Source organism: Dasypus novemcinctus, chromosome 8, assembly GCF_030445035.2.
Source record: "Dasypus novemcinctus isolate mDasNov1 chromosome 8, mDasNov1.1.hap2, whole genome shotgun sequence".
Classification (NCBI taxonomy): Eukaryota; Metazoa; Chordata; class Mammalia; order Cingulata; family Dasypodidae; genus Dasypus; species Dasypus novemcinctus.
This window is the reverse complement of record NC_080680.1, coordinates 78,015,648-78,039,488: the sequence shown is the minus strand read 5'-3', so window position 1 is coordinate 78,039,488 and position 23,841 is coordinate 78,015,648. Positions and strand designations below refer to the sequence as shown.

The 23,841-nt window shown below is 39.8% G+C and overlaps 1 protein-coding gene and 1 pseudogene across 3 annotated transcripts in view; both read right to left on the bottom strand.

Annotated features, from left to right (window-relative positions):
- NFX1 (nuclear transcription factor, X-box binding 1) overlaps positions 1 to 23,841 on the bottom strand; it is a 94,402-nt gene that overhangs the window by 28,006 nt on the left and 42,555 nt on the right. For 2 of the 3 annotated variants that reach the window (XM_058301982.2, XM_058301983.2), the window contains exons 8-13: positions 20,059 to 20,158; positions 19,759 to 19,976; positions 14,567 to 14,664; positions 10,810 to 10,840; positions 5,645 to 5,724; positions 4,645 to 4,753 (exon numbers count right to left, since the gene is read on the bottom strand). In XM_058301982.2, coding sequence (XP_058157965.1) covers positions 4,645 to 4,753; positions 5,645 to 5,724; positions 10,810 to 10,840; positions 14,567 to 14,664; positions 19,759 to 19,976; positions 20,059 to 20,158 — 636 coding nt within the window. Of the gene's footprint in view, positions 1 to 4,644; positions 4,754 to 5,644; positions 5,728 to 10,809; positions 10,841 to 14,566; positions 14,665 to 19,758; positions 19,977 to 20,058; positions 20,159 to 23,841 lie in introns of all 3 variants that reach the window. The other variant, XM_058301981.2, reaches the window with a different exon arrangement.
- On the bottom strand, positions 20,568 to 23,125 carry LOC111760465 (vesicle-trafficking protein SEC22b pseudogene; annotated as a pseudogene).

Below are 23,841 nucleotides of genomic sequence, written 5' to 3'. Positions count from 1 at the left end.
GCGGTCACAGAGGAACACACCGCGAGTGGACACAGGAGAGCAGACAACTGGGGGGGCGGGGGGCGGGAGTAGAAATTAAAAAAAATAAATCTTAAAAAAAAAAGTGTGTTGCTTAATCTCCATATATTTGTGAATTTCCCCCTTTCCCTCCTGTTGTTGATTTCCAGCTTTATCCCATTATGATCAGAGAAAGTGCTTTGCATAATTTTGAAGTTGTTGAATTTATTGAGATCTGCTTTGTGACTCAATGTATATTCTACCCTGGAGAAAGATGCATGAGCACTTGAAAAGAATTGTACCCCTGTTGTTTTGGGGTACAATGTTCTGTATATGTCTATTAGATATAGTCCATTTATCATATTATTCAGGCTCTCTATTGCCTTATTTATCCTCTGATCAAATGTTCTATCCAATGCTGAGAATGGTGTATTGAAGTCTCCAATTACTATTGTAGATATATCTATTTCTCCCTTTAGTTTTGCCAGTGTTTGCCTCATGTAATTTGGGGCATCTTGGTTAGGTGCATGTACGTTTATGATTTATTTCTTCCTGGTGAAATACCCCTATTATTAATATATAATGTCCCTCCTGGTCTCTAATCACAGTTTTCCTTTTAAGTCTATTTCAACCAATATAAGAATAGCTACTCCATCTTTTTTTGTTGTTGTTGTTACTTCATGCATGAAATATCTTTTTCCACCCTTTCACTATAATAATCTATAGTTATCCTTGAGTCTAAGGTGTGTCTCTTGTAGACAGCATATAGATGGCTCATATTTCCTTATCCATTCCACCAGTCTGTGTCTTTTGATTGAGAAGTTTAATCCATTAACATTCAATGTTATTACTGTAAAGGCAGTTCTTACTTCACCCACTTGGACCTTTGGGTTTTATCCGTCATAGCTTATTTTTACCATTATTTTTACACTTTAAGTTACTGTCCCTGATATAAATCTTCATTTTTAGACTCTATTCCAAGCCTCTCTCTCCTGTCTTTTCTTTTTAGGCTGTAGCACTCCTTTTAGTATTTCCTGCAAAGCCAGTCTCTTGATTACAAACTCTCTCAGTTTCTGTTTATCTATGAATATTCTAAACTTGCACTCTTTTTTTGTTTTGTTTTGTACTCATTTTTGAAAAACAATCTTGCCAGATACAAGATTCTTGGCTGGCAGTATCTTAAATATATCATACTACTGCTTTCTTGCCTCCATGGTTTCTGAAGAGAAATTGGCACTTAATCTGATTGGGGATCCCTTGTATGTGATGCATCACTTTTCTCTTGCTGCTCTCAGAATTCTCTCTTTGTCTTTGGCATTTGAAATTCTGATTAGTATGTGTCTCCGAGTAGGTCTATTCAGATCTATTCGAATGGGAGTAGGTTGTGCTTCTTGGACACAGATATCTATGCCCTTCAATAGGTTTGGACAATTTTTAACCATTATTTTCTCAAATATTCCTTCTGCTCATTTTCTCTCCTCTTCTTTTGGGATTCCCATGACATGTGTGTTTGCATGTCTCTTGCTGTAATTTAGTTCCCTGAGTCCCTGTTCAATTTTTTCCATTCTTTTCGTTATCTGTACTTTTGTATGTTCACTTTCAGAGGCCATGTCTTCAAGCTCACCAATCCTTTCTTCTGCGTCCCCAAATCTGCCATTATATACCTCCAGTGTATTTTCTTTTTTTAGTTTTAAAGCTGTGGGTAGGCTTTATTATAGATTTTGTTACAGAATTAGAAAATTTTCAAAAAATAATTGTTTAGAACCACGCATAATTAAAAAGAAATAAAATAATAGTCCTATAAAAAAGCACTCAGACATCTGATAGAATTTTTCCATCAAATTATGAAATTTAGCTCTAAAGCTTTCCAATGATTATTATAATACCCCTGTCTTTGATTTCAGCTGAATACCTTGACATATTTTGCCTTTTAAGACAGGACCATGACTCATTTTTTCTTCAATAGCTCAGTCATTTCAGGAACTACCTAATAATAAATCTGCCACTATTCCATAGTCTGACACCTGGAAAATTGGAGCTTCTGGGTCTTTGTTAAGAGACACAATCACCTTGCTGTCTTTCATCCTAGCTACATGTTGGATGGCTCCAGATATTCCCACAGATATAAAGTTCCAGTGCTACTATTTTTCCTGTCTGTCCAACTTACATGTCATTGGGAACAAATTCAGCATCAAGAGCAGCACGGGATGCACCAACTGCAGCATGAAGTTGATCTGCCAAATCATGTAACAACTTAAAAGTTCTCTCCACTGGTGGCAGACTTGGCCCAGTGGTTAGGACGTCTGCCTGCCACATGGGAGGTCCGGGGTTTGAACACGGGCCTCCTTGACCCGTGTAGAGATGGCCCATGTGTAGTGCTGATGCGTGCAAGAGGTGCTGTGCCACACTGGGGTGTCCCCCGCATAGGGAAGCCCCACGCGCAAGGAGTGCGCCCTGTAAGGAGAGCCGCCCAGCGCGAAAGAAAGTGCAGCCTGCCAGGAATGGTGCCGCACACATGGAGAGCTGACACAAGATGACACAACAAAAAAAAAGAAACACAAATTCCCATGCCGCTGACAACAATCGAAGCAGACAAAGACGACGCAGCAAAGAGACACAGAGAACAGACAACCGGGGTGGGGGGGGGGAGGGGAGAGAAATAAATAAATAAATAAATAAATAAATCTTTTTTTAAGAAAAAGTTCTCTCCACTTTTCAAACCCTGACCACCGGATACCACCACTTTGGCACCAGTTAGTTCTGGTTGATCACTTTTTATTAATTATTGTCAAGCCATTCTGATATCCGCACTAAAGAATTTGATGCCTTTTTTGATCCAATGTATTTTTAATTTCATTTATTGTGCCTTTCATCCCAATAAACTATTCTTCTACATATGCTTTCAAATTCTTCTCTGTGTTCACCTGGTGTCTTCTTAATATCCTTAATCTCTTTAGCCATCTTACTGAATTTATTAAAGAGCTTTGTCTGAATATCTATTATTAGTTATCTCAACTCCTTTAAGTCATCTGGAGTCTTAGTTTTTTCCTTTGACAGGACTATATCATACTGTTTCATGGTATGGACTGTAATTTTTTGTTGGTGCCTTGGCATCTGCCTTACTAGATATATTTATTCTGGGTGTAGTTTCTTCCTTTAGTTTAGAGCTCTCTTGCCCCTTCTTCCTTACTGTTTGTATAGTAGTAACAGAGGATGTAACTGGTACTGTAAGCTATGGAGGCTGATGCTGCCTGCATTGCCCCAGGAACCAATGAAGCTTCTTCCACCTTCCACCCCTGCCAGGTATAGGGACAGAGCTGCAGCTATATACAGTAATCCAAGCCATGCAGGCCAAGACCATCTGTAGTTGCCCAGAGAGACTGATGAACCTTCATGACCCTTCCTCCCCTGCTAGGAGCGGAGACGGAGCTGCAGGTGTGGGCAGCAAACTAAGCTGTGCGGGTCAAAACTGACTGTAGTTGCCTAGGTAGACTGACAAAGGTCATGGGTAAAAGATCCATTTGAAGTGCAAGAAAGACCAATGAAAAAAAATTTTTTTTAAGAAGATATGGGGGGATTGAACCTGGGACCTTATATCTGGGAAGCAGGCACTCAACTACTGAGCTATGCCTGTTCCAAGAGCAATGAATTTTCCCCTCCCCCTAAGACAGCTCCCTCATCTGTTTGCTTGTTGTTTGCGCTTGTTGTCTACTTGTAGTCTGTTTTCTCTTTAGAAGGCACCAGGAACTAAATCTGGGACCTCCAGTGTGGGAGGCAAGAGCCCAACTGCTTGAACCACATCTGCTGTCCCCCACTAAATTTTAATGAAAGAGATCAAAACCAAAACAGTGACTCAACTCCCTTCTCAAATAAGGTTGAGTTTTGGTGTAGTATTAAAGAAGAATATCCATAACTATTTGAAAAGGTTTTTAACATACACTTCCCTTTTCTAATTAGCTGTGTAAGACTAGAATTTTTTCATATACCTCAACTATACTGCAATAGATTGAATGCAGAAACAAATATGAGAATCCAGCTGTCTTCTATTAAACCAGGCATATACTTCTCACTAATTTTTTTGTTTTTGAAAATATACTTATTTTTCAAAAAAGGATACTATTTATCTCAACACAATAGGAATATTATTGTTTTTTAAAAATTAACAAAAATAATAAATTTTTTTTTAAACTTCTCACCTTTAAATTCTAACACGGCAAATACAGATGAATATAACTCACATAAAAAGAAGTCTTTGGATGTCCTCAATAATTTTTAAGATTGTAAATGTATCCTAAAACCAGTAAATTGGAGAACTACTGCTTTAATGGAAGAATATAGAGAAAGAAGTTGCTGAGGTTAAAACTTGGGTCAATAAAATTTAAGAGGTATATAGCAGATGAGGAATCCATTAATGAACCATTAATGAATGATCTCAGGACCGCTGCTTACATCCCAAGTTTTCTACATTCAAGGACTACAATACAGCACAAGCTATTACTTTTTATTTTTTTCAAGGCTCAACATATCTGAAATGCTAAGGCCTACTTCAGTAATTCATAGCAATCTAAGCAAACCAATCTCTCAAAATATATTATGCCTCAATTTCTAGAAAACCCTTATAATAAAGCATACAGTGGAGACACTCACTGGCTTGCCAGCATGTCTGGCAGTTCCCACGATGACAGGGTTCCTCACACCTATGAAGGCCACAGCGGAGTTTCCTCCCACAAATTAAAGGACACTTGTGCTCCTTATCCTGGGAAGAGACATTTATATTTGTTTATAAAATGGTCTCCATTTATATTTTCCATAAACAACAAGATTAATAACAAGCTCTCCACATTTATGGATGAAATGAAGTCTGGGATTAGTTTCAAAAGAACCAGTAGGTAGGGATATGGATAGAAGGAGATTAGTCACAAGTTGATCACTGCTGAAGCTGAGTGTTAGATATATGGGGACTCATTTTACTATTCTCTCTGCTTTGGTATATGTTTGAAATTTTTGATAATGAGACCAAAAGTAAAACAAAACAAGACAAAACAAAAAAAAAGTTGTTATGGGAAGCAAACATGGCTCAACTGATGAGCATCTGCCTACCATATGGGAGGGTCCAGGGTTTGAAACCCAGGGCCTCCTGACCCATGTGGTGAGCTGGCCCACGCGCAGAGCTGCCGCATGCAAGAAGTGCCGTGCCACACAGGGGCGCCCCCATGTTGGTGCACCCCACGCGCAAGGAGTGCTCCCTGCAAGGAGAGCTGCCCTGCATGAAAAAAAGTGCATCCCACCCAGGAGTGGCGCCACACACACGGAGAGCTGACGCAGCAAGATGATGCAACAAGAAAGAGATACAGTTTCCTGGTGCCCCTGAGGGTGCAAGCGGAAACAGAACACACAATGAGTGGACACAGAGAGCAGACAATGGGGGGAGGGGAGAGAAAGAAATAAATCTTTGGAAAAAAAAAAAAGTTGCTAAATCACTGAGAAATACAAAGAACAGGAGGGATTATGATAGATCTCAGACTGCTGCTCAGAGGCCTCTCCCAAAGATTTCTAAGTCTGGGCTGCATTCCTGATGGCTGTGGCTTCCAGAAACCCAGCTCTGGATGAAATGTCTATGATTGTGCCTAATAACAGATCTACTTACCACACAGCATATCTCGTTACATTTATGCCGTCCACACAATCGTTTCTTGTTACACCGCTTGTCACACATAAATGTAGCATCTACTATAGCCAATTAAAAAGAAAGGAAAAAAAATAGGCAAAGGATATGAACATTCATTCAACAAATATCAGCATGACAACAGGCTGAAAAAATACAAATATAATGTATATAAATTAGTGATGGAGAAAACGCATATTAAAATAAGGTATTTTCACCTGTCAGGTTGACAAAAAAATAGACTGATTACTATCTGGTATGGGTAAAGGTGTGGAGAAAAAGACATACTCAGTGGATGGGACCATAAACTTTTGGAGTACACATGTATCTATGAAAATTCTCAGTGGTAATTCCACTTTAAGGAATCCTAGCTCCAGATAAACTTGGAAAAGTGGGCTAACACACTGAAAACACAAGCAACAAAAGAAAAATTAGATAAATTAGACTTCAAAATTAAATTGAACTTATGCAACAAAGGACACTTATCAAGAAAGTAAGACGACAACCTACAGAATGGGAGATTATTTACCAATCATAACCCTGATAAGGGTCTAGCATCCAGATTATATAAGGAAATCTTATAACTCAACAAGAAAAAGGCTAATCTGGGTATTGTGACAGCACAAAATCCCCTACAGAAGACCAGTGTGCCCATTCTAAATAAAAATTGGGAAAATGATTTGAGTAGGCATTTCTCCAAAGATGATATACAAATGGCCAATAACCACCTGAAAACACTTGACCTCATTAGCCATCAGGGAAATGCAAATCAGAACCACCCCAAGATATCACTTTACATCCGCTAGAAGGGCTATTTTTCTTTTAGATTTATTATTATTTTTTAAATTTCTCTTCCCTTCCCTGCCCGCCCTCCCACCCCCTCCCCCCAGTTGTCTGCTTTCTGTGTCCATTTGCTGTGTTTTCTTCTGTGTCTGCTTGTATTTCTGTCAGCAGCACCCGGAATCTGTGTCTCGTTTTTGTTGCATCATCTTGCTGCGTCAGCTCTCCACATGTGTGGCACCATTCCTAGGCAGGCTGCACTTTTTTTGTGCTGGGTGGCTCTCCCCACAGGGTGCACTCCTTGCCCGTGGGGCTCCCCCACACAGGGGACACCTCTGTGTGACGTGGCACTCCCTGTGTGCATCAGCACTGCATGTGGGCCAGTTCATCACACAGGTCAGGAGGCCCTGGGTTTGAACCTTGGACCCCCCACGTAGTAGGCGGAAGCCCTATCCATTGGACCAAATCCACTTCCCATGAAGGACTATTTTAAAAACGTAAAATAACCAGTGTTGATGAGGATGTGGAGAAGCTGAAACTTGTGAACACTGGTGGTGGAAATACAAAATGGTATGGCCATTGTGGAACACAGTTTGGCAGTTCCTCAGAAAATTAAACATAGAATTACCATCTGACCTGGCAATTCCTCTTCTGGGTATATCTCCCAAAGAATTGAAAACAGGCATTCAAGCAAAAATTTATATACAGATGTTCATAGCAGCACTATTCACAATAGCTAAAAAGTGAAAACAACCCAATTGTCCATCAACAGATGAATGCATAAACAAAATGTATATTCTTACAATGAAATATTATTCAGCCATAAAAAATGAATTTAGGGAAGAGGATTTGGCTCAACTGATAGAGCATCTGCCTACCATGTGGGAGTCTGTGGTACAAATCCAGGGCCTTCTGACCCATGTGGTGAGCTGGCCTATGTGCAGTGCTGATGAGTGCAAATAGTGCCGTACCATGCTGGGGTGTCCCCCGTGTCGGGGAGACCCACATGCAAGGAGTGCATCCTGCAAGGAGAGCTGCCGTGCACACACAAAAAATGTGCAGCCTGCCCAGGAGTGGCGCTGCACACATGGAGAGCTGATGCAGCAAGATGACACAACAAAAAAGAGACTCAGTTTCCCAGTGCCGCTGACAAGAATGTAAGCATATACAGAAGAACACATAGCAAACAGACACAGAGAGCAGACAATAGGGATGGGATGGTGTGGGGGAGTGGGGGAGAAGGGAAGAGAAAGAAAAAAAAATGAATTTAGTACTGATACATATTACAACATGGATAAACCTCAAAAACATATGCTGTGTGAAAAAGCCAGACACTAAAGGTCAAATATTGTCTGATTTCACATACCTAAAATGTTCAGAAAAGGTAAATCCATAGAGACAGAAAAACTGGTGGTAGGCAGGGGCTGGGGTCGGGGGGAATGAGGAGTGACTGCTTTGTGGGTATGGATATCCTTTTGGAGTGATTAAAATGTTTTGGGGGACATGGACTTGGCCCAATGGATAGGGTGCCAGCCTACCACATGGGAGGTCCATGGTCCAAACCCCGGGCCTCCTTGACCCATGTGGAGCTGGCCCATGTGCAGTGCTGATGCACGCAAGGAGTGCCGAGCCATGCAGGGGTGTGCCCCGCGTAGGGGAGCCCCATACGCAAGGAGTGCGCCCCTTAAGGAGAGCCGCCCAGCGTGAAAGAAAGTGCAGCCTGCCCAGGAATGGCACTGCACACATGGAGAGCTGACACAACAAGATGATGCAACAAAAAGAGACACAGATTCCTGGTGCCGCTGATAAGGATAAAAGTGGTCACAGAAGAACACACAGTGAATGGACACAGAGAGCAGACAACTGGGGGGGGGGAAGGTGAGAGAAATAAATAAAAAACAAATCTTACAAAAAAATGTTTTGGAACTAGAGAGATATGATGGTGGCACAACACTGTGAAAGTATCAAATGCAATGAATTGTACTCTATAAAATGGTTAATTCTAAGTTATGTGAATTTTGCCTCAATTTTTAAAAAAGGGAAACACAAGTAGGCTACACACTGAAGTATTTGGGGGTAAAATGATGTCTGGGATTTGCTTTCAAATACTTCAGCAAAAATCAAAAGTAGGGGAAGGATGGATGAAACAAGATAGGCAAAATGTTGATAACTGTTGATTATAGGTATGTGAGGGTTCATTATACTTACACATATGATTAAAATTTTCCATCATAAAATAAGTGGAACAGGATGGTTACTGCACTATTTGTAATGAGGGAAAACTGAAAACAACCTAAATAATCACCAAAAAGGCAATGGTGAACTATACTACGGTACATTACACAATGGAATACTCCGCAAGAAGGAAAATCTATAAATAAACACACTGACAAGAAAAACGTACTTAATAAATTATTGAGGGAAAAGACCAAGTTGCAGACAATATGTTTAGTATGAACCGAAGTTTAGGGAAAAAAAACAAAACTACAATAGGATATGTATATGTCTGTATGAAGACAGAAAATGGTGGTGGACTTGGCCCAGTGGTCAGGGCATCCACCTACCACATGGAAGGTCCGTGGTTCAAACCCAGGGCCTCCTTGACCCATGTGGAGCTCGCCTATGCGCAGTGCTGATGCGTGCAAAGAGTGCTGTGCCACGCAGGGGTGTCCCCCGCGTAGGGGAGCCCCACGCGCAAGGCGTGCGCCCCGTAAGGAGAGCCGCCCAGTGCGAAAAAAAGTGCAGCCTGCCCAGGAATGACACTGCACACATGGAGAGCTGACACAACAAGATGATGCAACAAAAAGAAACACAGATTCCCGTGCCGATGACAACAACAGAAGTGGACAAAGAAGACGCAGCAAATAGACACAGAGAACAGACAACCGGGGTGGGGGGGAAGGGGAGAGAAATAAATAAAAATAAATAAAATAAAAAAAAAAAAAAGACAGAAAAAGGTGTAGAACCATACACAAGAAACTATTGTTAGTGGTTTCATCAGGGGAGTGGAATTAGGAGGGAAAAAAATGGGATAAGGGTATATTTTCACTTTTTACTTTTTGTTTTAGATATTTCTTTTACTTCAAAAATGTACTACTTTTGTACTTTTCAATTTTTTTTAATAGCCAAAAATTTGAGGCAGACACTGCTAATTACCTTCCAAAGGGCCACTCCCCACCTTGTGCAAGCTAAGAGAACCTGAATTTTGTTCAGAAAGCAGGTGCCCATGTTCTCCTCAGTCCCAGAGAGTGCATGTTGACTAATCTATCCCATCACGGTAATTCCATCCCCGTTGCTAGTGACTGGTTTAAGCAGGAGGATGCAATACAAAGTGTACTGTTTTCCTTGCTCTTAAAAGGGACAGATGATGAAGATTCTCTCTTTCTTTTCTTTAGATGTTATCTGGTGAGGACCTGACAAGTGGAGTTGCTGTAGCCAAATTATATCCATGTGGGCAAAGCCAAGAAGATCACAGAGAAGATGAACTGGAGTCCTGGCATCACTGAGCTTGAAATGAACTAACCCTGACTTGTTCTGCCTCCAGACTTCCAGTTTTGTCAAGTCACTTTTGCTGTTGCTGAAGTCACTTTACCTAGAGTTTCTGTTATCTGCTGCCAGAAGCATCCTAACTGATACAGCTTTCTTCCTGACCAGAATAAGTACTTTTATTTTGTGCACACTTATCCTCTCTCATTTTGCCAAAGAGGTTTTAAGTTGGTTTAAATAAAAGACTATGTCATGGCTAAGAAAACAGGGAGAGAACAGAAATAGAGCTGGAAATCAAGATTAAGGACAAAGGAAGAAACAATATTTTACGCTTCAAGGTTAAGAAGGCTATTTAGTTGAATCCCTGTTTCAGGTACCTGGGTATACAATCAAGACTAAGGGGACCAAGCAGAGCCAGTGTGTAAAACGTCTGCGTCATTGGTTCTTATTTATCTTCATTTATCCCCCCCAACATTTTATTATGAAAGTTTTCAAACATGCAGAAAAGCTGAAACAATTTTATAGTGATCACTCATATATCCACTACCTAGACTCTATTATTAACATTTTACTCTATTTGTTTTTTCACATATCTATCCATGCTTCTATCTATCTATCAATATATCTATATAGCATTTTTTGGATGCATTTCAAAGTAAATTGCAGACATCACTATACTTTGTCTAAATATTCCCCATGTATATAGTCAAGCAGAATCCAATTTATGGTTTTTTCTTTTGAGATAAAACTTATATACAGTGAAATGCAAATCTTAAATGTACCTTCAGTGAATTTTGACAAATGCATAACCCAATCCCCTGAAAAAGATATAGAACATTACCCTAACCCCAAAGTTCCCTCTTGCCCCTTCCCAGTCATACCTTCACTTTTGAGACTGGTACATGGAAGCTCCTATGGAAAAAAGAAAAAGAAACAATAACTACTTTAGAAATAAATCAAACAACACAACCCCACAGTATAATGCTAAATGTAACATGCATATGCCAAATATTCTTTTACTTCTCTGGTGGTCATTTATTCACCAACTTCACCTACCTAGACATGGGTTAGCCCAGTCCCTACGCTAATGTGCTTTATTCACAGTAAGCCCCAAGCTTACAGACTTCTCATGCAAACAGAATTTGAACAATCTGTATGGTCTGGTCTCCATACTCACAGCAGATTAGGAATTATAAAATCTGAATGGAGACAGCAGGGCTGCTACAAGTAAACAACTACCCTGAAAGCAAAAAGAAGTAAATGCCTGACAAGGATGCAGACAGAAAAGGTCATAAAAAGCAGATAGAAGAATTGAAAATATGTAACAGTCTGGTGCCATTTAATGAGGAGAAAAGAGCAATACATACTCAAGAGCTCCTGACAACATCACTGAACTGTAGCCAAATGGAATACAGCAGATCTTTGGCATTCAAAGTTTTAATACTGTGGTTTTAATTATGTGTGAGTGGCCCCAAAGTTCCATCATATGTAATTTTGCTGAGATGTGATTCTGAATGTGGAACTGGTAGGGGGGGAACGAGTCAGTCACTTTGGGTGAATTAAATCTGGCTGGCTGTCCAGCACGCACATCTGAATTTGGCTCTGATGTCATCTACAAGCTGCCATGGATTCAGAAACTGGGAAAATGATGAAAAACATTTTTAGTGAAAATAACCCTGGGGTGGGAGAGGGGTGAAAAAGCTACTAGAATTGACAAGAGAAGTGAAGAAGCCTAAAACAGTAAAGTTTCTTGGCTAGGAAAGATATGTTTTAGGTAAATTAATGAGTCAGTTGGGATCAATGATATGAAAGTTTCCTCTACACTCTCTACAGCAAAAGTGAGTCATGGAACTACCTGAGAGCTCCAGTCAATGCAGATACTGCATTGCACAGAAGAAATTCTGGGCTTGAGTGCTATCTACAAGTATGGACAAAGACAGAGCTCTCAGAAATCTCTGTAATAAACAAAAATTTCCAATGAAAACTTATACAATAGTCCCTGTAAAAGAGGTAGCAAGATAGAGCATACACTTCTCAAAAACTCCCACCAAAGTGATTAAATGAAAACAACATGTGAAGTTTAAAGAAATAAATTTTATTTATCTATACATTCTGTGGAAAATCGCATTCCATTACAAAACACATTTCATGAAAAATTCATACTCATGAAAAAAATCTAACTAAACAATGAGGTGGTAATTATTAGTATTCTAAAGAGATTTTCTACTTTGTCAAAATGTTTAACATAATTCACTCTGATAATGGGTTCCTCCAGTAATTTTAAAATAAGACTTTTATTTGCAGAAATCCAGTTAACATATAGCTTTCAAGAACAGAGTTACTGCCTGGGGTCTACCACAGAGGAAATGATGACAGAGCACGAATTAGAAGCAAGAAAGTACAGAGAAGGGATTCTTTAGGAGAAAAAAGAAAGAAGCAATTGACAGCAGCCATTTCTATTTTACATGTTCCACCTGTGCTGATAATTCTTGGTCACAAGAATACCCCTCTGGGGAAGCAGATGTGGCTCAGGCAACTGGGCTTCCATTTGCCACATGGGAGGCCCAGGGCTTGATTCCCAGGGTGAAGGCAAGTTGGCTTGCGCTGTGGAGAGCTGGTGCAGCAAGATCACACAACAAAAGGAGACACAGAGGAGAGACAGTGACAGACACAGCAGACCAGGGAGATGAAGTGGAACAAGCAATTGAGTGACTCTCTCCCACATTGGAGGTCCCAAGATTGGTTTCCCGTGCCTCCTAAACAGAAAGACGAGAAGAAAAAGACAAGCAGACATGGAAGAAAACACAGCAAATGGATACAGAGAGTAGACAGAGAGCACTAATAAAAATGGGGGAGAGGGAGGAGATAAGATAGAAAAATAAAAATTCTTGGGGAAAAAAAAAGGGGAAGCAGATGTGGCTCAAGTGATTGGGCTCCTGTTTACTATATGGGAAGCCCTGGGTTCAATTCCTGGGGCCTCCTGGTGAAGGCAAGTTGGCCTGCACCACAGAGAGCTAGCACAGCAAGACACAACAGAAGGAGACAGGCAGACAGAAGAATGCATAGCGAATGGACACAGAGAGCAGACCATGGCAAGCAGGGGGCAGAGGGTAATAAATAAAATAAATCTTAAAATAAAAAAAAAGAACCCCTCCGTGCATTACTAATGTTGTGATCACTAAAACACAGAATCTCCATCTTCAATCTGGTATTTATGAAATATTAAGTGGTCCTAAACTTGACATCCAAAAACTCCTCTACCACCATGAATACTGTGATTTTTCCCAAAAAATAAAAACAAAACCCCACATGTTTACACAAGTTTTGCCACATGTATATTGCATTGCTTTTACAGTTTTTCTTCTGTTCTGAAGCTTACCTAGTAAGCTAGCTCCTAACTTCTGGGCTATATCCTCAGAACCATATGCCAGTCAGCCGCTGCCCAGAGGGAGCCTATATTTTCCTAGATATAACCACTCTGTGTGACAAAGCCTTTAGGGAAAGAAGGCTTCCCATCCCACCCCAGGGCCAGGAGTACATCTCTCAGCGTCAGCATGCGAAGTCCCCCCTCCTACCTTCAGGGATTCCCTTAGCTCCCACCCCTTAATAAGCCTAGAAGGGCCTCCTCCAGTTATGTGTTTACCTTCATTTCATTTTTTTCTAACATAAAAGAAAAGCCTTTTTAAAAAGTACAGATAAAGAAAAGCTGATGCAAACTTTAGTCTACATTAATACTTTTAACTCCTTTTATTTACAATTTCCTTCCCCTTTGAAGTTTTCATCAGACTTTAACAAGGAGTATTAACTGCTTGGTATTCCATCTCCATCCCAGCCTGTGTTCTGCTGGGACAGGGGCTAATATGGACTGAAATGACCAGAAGTAGGTCAGGCAGCAGGACAGATCAATAATCAGCATGTTTCACAGAATGGATTAACCAGAGACTTCCATAGCAGAAGGCTTCCTGCCTTTTCTAGCTAAAGACTTAGGAATGGGCAGTATGGCCTAAGTGCAAATTGCAAGATGCCTCTTTTATAAACAAAGTCCAGTCAAAACTGCCCAGGGAAATAAGTAAAAACTGACAATGCAGTGATATGCCCTTTTTTTTGGAGGTACTGGGGGCTGGGGAATGACCTGGGACTTTGTATGTGGGAAGCCAGTGCTCAGCCGCATCAGCTTCCCTGAGTTGATTTTTTTGCTTGTTTTCTTTTTGTTTGTTTTTTTCAGGAGGCACTGGGAACCGAACCCGGAACCTCCTGTGTGGGAGGTGGGCGCTCAACTGCTTGGAGCCACATCCGTTTCCAATATTATGCTTCTTTCAAGGCATCTAGCATTATCATACCTGGATTTGATAAAGCTCTCTACATATTTGCCTTGTCGCCACTCTTGGCCTCTGAGGCTTGAGTGTTGCACGTCCCCAAAATCTATCTTACAACTGGTCCATAGTAGGTTTCCATATACATTGGCTGAATCATGTGTCATACATAGTATGACAGGAATAAAATTGAGGTTATTTTTCCAAAGAACATACACTGAGAAACTATTTTAACCATGCTGCAAAGTGAGTGATTCTTCCCCTCCCATAATTACCAATTTCAAAGGCATTGGTGGTGACAACTCCAGCACTGTTTAGGATTTACCTTTGTTTTGAAAGAGCATCGGCAGGAAATAACTGATGTGCGAGAGCACGGTCCACAGTCCCCTTCATGGCAGAGCTTTTCACAGGTATGAATGAAATCTTTAATAAAAACGAAAAGAGCTGGGGATGAAAATTGTAACTACTCATTTTCAGATGTACTTTCAGATTCACTAGCCACACCGATCTTCCACCTCTACTGTTAACTCCAGAATCAGATGAGGGAAAAAGGATGCAGTCAATGCCTCTTCCCTTCCCTTTCCTTCATCCAGTAGGCTGGGCCTTTTCCAACAAGGGCAGAGTCCAATATTAGTAAATGGGATATGCGTTGGAGTGTACGATGCTTTGGCTAAGTCAAAGAACAGATCTTCTGACTCTTTCTTAGAATATTATTTAGGCCTAAAGCCTCCAGGTTAGACTTGGGTTTCCTTCAAATTGTAGGTCTGGATGAATTTATTGAAGTGTTCTTGACTCTGAAACTCACCTGGGAATTAGCAATAATCAAAAACCATGAGCCATAATCTCACTGACTCAAATAGTGAACCTCTGGTGACAGCTGGCCTACCATGAATGCTGCTAAAGTAGATTTAGGACAATTCTTCTTGCAAGGATCCCTCAAGGATCACCCATAGTCTCCTCCTTATGTTTGCTGTTTGCACAATGTATATTTTTTTCTATCCTTGCACTTTCAACCTTTTTGTATCTTTGACTCCTGAAAACAGCACATAGTTAGATCTTGTTTTTCAATCCAGTCTGACAATCTCCTTTTGAATGAGTTTCTAATTTGTATTTAATGTTATTACTGATATAGTTGGATTAGTGCCATTTTATTTTTTGTCTCCTATATATTCCAAGTCCTCCTTTACTGCTTTCTTTTTTGCATTAAGTGATTTTTTTGAGTAACATTTTAATTCCTTTAATGATTTTTCACCTTTTAAAAAAGTTTTCTTCTTAGTGGTTGCTCTAGAGTTTACTATATATATCTTAATTTATCAGAATCTACCTCAGATTTACACTAACTTAATTCCAGTGAGATATAAAAATATTACTCCTATGTAGCTTTGTTCCCTCTTCTTCCCCTTCTTTTGGGTTATTATTGTTATACACACTACATATGTGTGGATCTCTTCGCATTTATCCTACTTGGTGTTGCTGATCTTCTTGGATATGTAGATTAATGTTTTTCAGCATATTTGGTAAGTTGTCAGTCATTATTTCTTCAAATATTTTTTCTCTTCCTTTCTCTTTCTCCTCTACTTCTGGTATTTTCATTACATGTATGTTGGAATACTCATAGGTATCTCACTCTTCTCTGAGGCTGATTATTCTTCTTCATTTTATTTTCTCTCTGTTGTTTGGATTATAGAATTTCTATTTTCCTATCTTCAAGTTCACTGATGTTTTCTTCTGCTAGTGCAAATCTACTAATGGGCCACTTTACTGAATTTCTAATTTTGGTTATTGCACTGAACTCCTGAACTTCCATCTGGTTCTTTTTTATAATTTCTATTTCTTTACTGATATATTCTCTGTATTTTGGGACGCTGTCTTCATACCTTCCTTTACTTTTTTACTTTAAGCATGGTTTTCTTTAGTTCTTTGAGCACATTTATAATGGCTACTTTGGAATCTTTATTTGTTAAATCTAATATTTGGTCCCACTCACAAATTTCTGTTGCCTACGTTTTCTTCTGTGTAAAAATCATGCTTTCCTGTTTTTTGGTATGTCTTGTAATCTTTTCTTATAAACTGGACATTTTAGATAACATATTATAGCAACTATGGATATGCTTTCCCTCCCTGCCACTCTCCAGGGTTTTTGTTGTTGACTGCTTATTTATTTCTGTATATGTGTGTGACTTGGTCAGGCTACTGTAGTGAAGTCTACTCCCCTTGCAATGTGAAGCCTTTTGTGTAGCTCTTCAGAGGGTGTCTTGGGGGTGTGCAAATTCACCCTGGGAGGACAGTGGTTTTAGAAGGGCTCTTTGCCTCTTTCCCTGATCTCTCTGTTAAAATGTCTGCCTCATTTGGAATTACATTCAGCCTTTAGGCTCCTGTTGAAACAGGCCCTACAGTTTTCAACAATGCCCTTGGGGATACATTGTTCAACTGTCTGATTCAATTAAATTTGGGAAGTGATAGTTTTTGTGACAAAACTTTGAGGTTTGTTCTGACCACAAGAGTGCTGTTTTAGCTATCTCTGTCTTTGGTTCTCTCTGATAAACTAGCTGGTAGATGGCTTAGCTTATTGCTTTTAATTAAGAGGAGCTATTGTTTTCTAAAGTGCCCTTAGGCCTGAATTTCCCTATACTCTGTTCCAAAGAAACTCAGGTCCTTTTAAGAACAGTCTGGAGCTTTCTTTTCTTAAGGACTGCCTATTCCTAAGAGCTGTGAAACACTACTCTGGCTGCTGGTGGGATGGTAGCCTCTGGTCTCCTTGGCCTGCATCTCTCAGAATGGAACCTCTGCCCTGTGAGTGAGTTGGGGCAAGAGCAACTGGAGCCAGTATTCTTGGCCTGCTATACCTGGGGAAGAGCCTCCATCTTATGGGTGGGAACTAGGTAGGGGAAGGGAGCCTCTGGCTGCTCAGCCACACTCACAAGAAATTTAGCCTCTTCAACTTGGAGTTGGAGATGAGAAATGCTGGCAGTCTCTCTCTCCAGTGAAATAAGGTAACCCTGGATTGGGAAATGAGCATAAAGGGAGCCATCTTCTTGGCCATACCTGCTCAGAGTGGAGCTTCTGTGAAACTAAGATGAAGAGGGTAGGGAGAGAGGGGAGAGGACAGTAACGAAGAGTGGCTCAAATGCCACAGACCCTCACTGTTCTCATCAAGATTTAGTAGATTTTCCTCAATAAATATTTCTTCATCTGATGTGCACTTTGAACAATTTCCATAGACTTTATTTATTTATTTCTCTCCCCTCCCCCCCAGTTGTCTGCTCTCTGTATCCATTCACTGTGTGTTCTTCTGTTACCACTTCTATCCTTATCAGCGGCACCAGGAATCTGTGTTTCTCTTTGTTGCCTCATCTTGTTGTGTCAGCTCTCCATGTGTGCGGCACCATTCCTGGGCATGCTGAAGTTTCTTTTGTGCTGGGTGGCTCTCCTTATGGGGTGCACTCCTTGAGCGTAGGGCTCCCCTACGTGGGGGACACCCCTGTGTGGCATGGACTCCTTGCACGCATCAGCACTGCGCATGGGCCAGCTCCACACAGGTTAAGGAGGCCCCGGATTTGAACTGCAGACCTCCCATGTGGTAGGTGGCCGCCCTATCCATTGGGCCAAGTCCGCTTCCCTCCATAGACTTTAAATGGTTGTTTTTAAAATAGTTTTGCCCAGCTTTTCTAGTTTTGCTGGGAGTGGGTCCATGGAATTTCTCATGGACCAAACCCATAGTCTCTTGTACCGAAGCTATAGCTCTGGAATGGAAATTTCCTATTGGATAGCATACTAAAAGAACTAAACAAGTCTTCTATAGATAAACCAAGGCTTAACAAACCTGAGAAGCATTGCTACTACTGGCCATGGACTTGTCTTTGAGTTTCTCAGTCTAACTCAGCTTAGTTCTTAAAGTTTTGTATAGTTAAAAATCTGGTGAGGTTCAGAGGTTACACTCTAATCCCTGGAGGTGGCCTTGCCCCACATCAAGGCCTCTTCACACTAACAGTTGCTAATTTCCTATTCTCAAGTCCCCTCACATTACCCACTTCACATTTCTTCTTTCTCTCATTGCCAACAAGGTATCTTAGCCTCAGGATAGGATTTCCAGTCTTAGACACCAAATACTGACAATATGATCCATGTGCTTTCTAAAAAGAAAAGAGCTTGTCATCCTTCTTGATTTAGAAGTAATTTAGTTTCCATACCACAGCACTATGTGGAACACATTTTCATAGGAGATATAGGGAACTAATAGGCAACGGTTTTCCTACTGTAGCTGAAACATGTATTAAAATATGAGAAGAGAGAAATTTTCCTCCCCACATAAGTTTAAAGTCAGACTGAGAAACAGGATTGAGTAGGGTGCTTATACTGGCTTCTGCTAATAGTTGGAAGAAATGTGAAATCATTTTCTCATTTTGATAAAAATGGAAACCAAAACTAACCCAAATTTTTGTTTTATCTAAGAAGATGCTGGGGTTAGTTATAGAATTATCTCTCTTATTCAGACTCAGTTGCCCAAAAACATCCTTCTAAACACACAGCCTTTGAACACTCACTCAGGAGAGAAGGTGGCATGTCACTGCAGGGCTATACAAGTATATTACCCAAGAACTGCCTCAGAAAGTCCCAGTTAGAAACTTAAACTATTTCTTTGTAGCTAATTCCAACAAACTTTTTCTGGTTTCTATAATAAACAGAAGCCACATATCAAAAAAGGTAAGAGGAAGTCACCAAAGGCAGGCACACAGGCATACTAAAAGCATCAATCAAAAAAAACAAAACAACACTTTTACAAGCAGACAAGACCATTCAAAGTGGGGAAAATACAGGTTCATGCAAATGTTGACTCTAGGTCAACAAAGAGAGAGAAATTATCTTCAATAACATTTGCTTCAGGAAGTAAAAGAATGTACATTTTAGAAAAATGTCCAACCAAAATGGTGTATAAGAGGTGTTAGTCTTAGCTAGATTGAAAACTTAGCTATAGAGAATGATATTCCTTGAGTGGTCCAAATAGCTTAAGACTTACTATACCTAGACATTTAATTCTTAAACATTTCACCCACAGTTGTTTTTTTTAAGGTACCAAGGCCAGGGATTGAACCTGGACCTCACCACCAAGCCACACTGGCTTCTCACCCAGTTATTTTAACATGTTCTATTATACAAAAATGCTTTTAAACCATTGCTGAACACTAAATTAGTAAGAGGACATATGGTTTAATACTAGTGTATGCTATTAAGTGAAATCCCACTCCCCAACTTCCACCTCCTGTAATAGTATCTTACCATAACTGGCCAGAGTTACAATAAAATACCTGAATCAGAAAGAGATCACTTGGGTGAATGTGCCATTTTCACAACTACATTTTGAGGAGGACAAAAAAATGCCTAGATAAATTTTACTATACTATTTAGAGAAACCTGTTACATTGTACTGTTATTTAACACTTTACTTTGCTTAAGTAATAATTGCTGCTGAACATCTCCATTAATATTTTTAAAGCCAATTTAAAATCTACTAGTTACCTAAGGAACCACAAGGCAGAGGCTTGCCGCATACTTTTCCACACGAGGGGACAGGATCCATGCATGTTTTCCGACCACTGCTTCCATATTCTAGCAACTGACTAAGAGGAGTCTGGCCACAAGGGCAACAGCGTACCAACTGGGGGAGCCGTGGGCACAGCTGGCAAGGCTGAGGGTGGCACACTTGAGAGCACAGATGGTTCCCACATTTTAAGTCCCTGTTAAGTACAAAAACAATTATATAATTGTTGCATAAAATACAACTTGATTATAACTGAGAAAAAAAAGGTAAAACCTTACTTGCCACATATTTTTAAACAGCTGAAGTCTCCAAATCCATCAGACTTTCCTACATCTGTTCCACATAACACATCTCGGGGGGTGCTGCCACAGTAGCATACTTGAGACAATTTCAAAAGCAAAAACATTAGTTAGCTTGTATGGGTTCTTACAATATTCCAAATAATGTAAAGAAAACAAACAAAAAATGCTGTTAATTACAATTCTGATTAAGTCCTGATATAAAAATGAACATGATATATACAGAAGTTCTAAGATCCACTTAAGATGTTTCTCACAGGAAGGAACAAAAACGGCTTCTTAGACTCTGTTAATATGTCATGGTACCTCTGCAGCATATACCACAACCGCATTAGAGTGAACCGGCCTCCTAAATTAAGAGAATACCATCTAGTCTATAAGGCCAGGGTTCTCAGTCTGGATCTTGAGGCTTCCTGGGGTACTCTGGAGCTGTGATAAGGCATGGAAGCCTAAGCTGGAGGAAGTGGCACAGAGAAGCCTGGATTGGATTTTTTTTTTTTTTAACATTCTAGAAGTATTTATTTCATTGCTGACCACCAGGTTGCAGCATGCAGCTCTCAACAATGAGCTGCCACTCTCCACTTCAAAAGAAGTACCAAATGCTATGGTGCCACTAAAGTTGTCAGCCTCTCAAAGGCTTTTATTACCAACATCATTACTTAGGGACAAGTCTTTCAGGGACTTAAAAGCACTTATACTCTCTAAAAAGTAACTTCATATTTCATGCACAAAACTCCAATTGGCAGATTTAGGTCCAAAGTGAAAAAAAATTTTTTTGTTTTAGTTTTGTAAATTATCAAGAATAAAAAGCATTTCTTTGTATCTTGTGTCTCTACCAGGAATAAAGAGTAGTTTTAATGATCCCAAAGTTAGAAAATTGCTTACCAAATATGGTGAGATATAAGAATTTGGCTCATTTTCCTGTATAATTTTAAGAAGTATTTGTAGTATGTGTAAGAGTTACATGTTACATTGTAGACCCTCGTGAAAATATTTAAAAGGTCTATTCTCCCCATTTAAAAAAGGTCTACCTCAAAAGGTAAAAGGAAATGCCCACCATCCCTGAGCAAAAAAGGGAAAAACGGATAGGTACGTTTATTAACAGAAGCCACTGTAAATCAATTATCTCTAGAACATTCTCAAAGAATTTATATAAACTGAAACAGGAATGAGGAGTTTTCAGAGACTTTCTAAGATAAATGTATGTAGTAGTTGGAGTAGTTGCTCTGCAAAAACTTTTAATTCACTACACAGATAAACATTTTCTATTTTGAGATTTAAGAATATTCTGGAAGAAGTTTACAGGGTATCAAACTACTGGGCACAGGGAACTTTTTAAGATGTTAGCAAATTATGGAAGAGAAAAACAATAGTGGGGAAAGTAACGAAAGGGCAGGACAAAGCTATAGTTATGAGCTGGACTTTTCTTCTCCTTAACCCAGGGACCTCCGGCCATCCATATGCTATACTCTATTAATATAAACCAGATGCTGAAAAATAAAGACTGTCCCAAACTAATCTTTTGTTTAAGGAATAAATGAATGAATTTAGTTTCTTAATTAAGGAGTGTTATAATATAATTTCAAGGCATCTTAAAATAATTCATCTAACCCTAAAGCAAATGTGCAATAAGCAAAATATCACAAAAGGAAAACAACAAGAGCTAACTTCCTACAGGGGCCAATAGATAAGATCTGTGCAGCATAGCAATCAACCTTCACATACAGGAGTTTTGTTTGAAAGGGCATCAAAACTCAGATTATAGAAAATCACAAAATGTCACCAACAAAAGGAATGTTGATTCGAGTCAAAAACTTTCCGTAGGACTGCATTCTCTGAAGGAATTCAGAGTGTTGCTAGTACAAGCTGGTTAAACCAAATCTCACTGATGGATTCACTAGAGAATGAGAATTCCCAGCCAGTGCTATTTAAAAAATGTAAAACAATGGGAGGGAAAAAACAAAATAAAACAATCTACTGATCCCTAATAACATCCATGGCTTAGCACCCATGTCCCCCAGAGAGTTTCTACATAGGGTTAAGCTTCATTAAATGAGGTGTGACCTTTCATTTTCAGGAAATGACTTTTCTTGCAAGGTCTTTAGAGGCAGAAGCTCCATTTTGCTTCTAATACACATCCCTGTGCTCAGCTTCCTGAAAACATACACCTGTTGGGTTCTAGATTATCCCTTCTAGTGACTGGATTCACTAGTTCACAGCCACCATAATCACACATACACTATTAACATGATGAAAAATACAGCTAATGCTCCAAGTTTGGCATTAAGTGGAACGCATGTTCAAGTACTTTGCATCCTGGCAGTATTTCTTGGACAGACTGGACAAATTGCTAGCCTTTGAATCCAATGCTGAGAGTGTTTCTCCCTTTGTAACATTTCTTCAGTATTGGCCACCATGATCCTCTGTACATCTTGCAATTCAGTGTTGATGGAGCCTAGGTTTCTCCATTGAGCTCGGCTGTCAATGTAAAGCTTTTTAGTTTTCTGAATGTAGGTATCAAACTCAATATAAGGAGTAAGATCTAGAAACGGTGGGCACCTTCTTCCCATGCTGTTCATCAAACTCTGAGTGCAAATCTTCTAGGCAGGCAAAAGCCAACTTCTCAGGGAAGACAGCTTCAATACAACCAAGTAACACACCCACTGCTCAATAATGTAGTGAAAAGTCATGGCTCCTCCTTCCAGGGTACATCTAGTAGGGGACTGTTCATTCAACTTTCAAAAGAGTTGCTTAGCCTGATTCTGGTACTTTTGAAGGTCTTGGCCAGACTGTCTGTCCTCCTGCATTGAGACGGCCAGCGGGAGCCCATCCGTCACTTGGGCAATCATCGTTAGTAACACCATCTTCACAGGCTACAAATAACCAACACTAGCCTGGACAGCCGTAGACGTCATCCTCACTTCCTCTGCCTGGATAAGTTATGCCTCTACCACAGTCCCTGAACACCACAGCTGCTTGCGTCTCTGCTTCCCGCTGAGGTTGATTTGATGCTTTTAATATTAGGGTCCACATAAAGTACCGGGAGAAAAAATCCCAGCTGCTAAAAAGAAATTTGAAAATTGGTACAATGAAATAAAATCCTTTATAATTTATATTCTCCTACTGCTGAATTTGAAGTAGTCATGTTGGAGTATTCATGCTGAGTAAAAAGTTTCAAATAACTTTTATTTGCCAGATAGAGAAACTTTTATTTGCTAGATAGAGAAACCAAATCTAACATCTACAGATTTTCCTATGGATTCAAGAAATAATAGGTTCTTTTATTTCCTGAGTCAATAATAACTGCATTATTTTTAAGGAGCTATGCTTCTGAGGCATTAATATGTATCGAGGTTCTAATAAGAACTTATGATAATTTTCATTAACTTTACATACTTTTTTTCTGACAATTTTGAAAATTGTTACTTTACATTTTTCAGTCTATAATGAAACTTTATCCCATTAAAATCAATCTTGAAAAAAAAAAGAGCAATCTAGGATCCAGGGACCTGAGTCACTGCACCCCTGCAAATGTGGGCGACACAGCAAGGAGCATGTGGACCTCTGTCTGCAAGGTCATACAGCCTGTGCAGTCTTGACACACACACACATGCCTATTGTGGCCCTGGAGACTGTGAGCAGGCACCAGCTGCATACCCTCCCCTTCTGATCTCAGTGCAGAAATTCACAAACACAAATGAATGACAACAGAAAGTGGTATTGGAATGGTGGGAATCAGCAACTTTGCACAGAAAGTTTTGG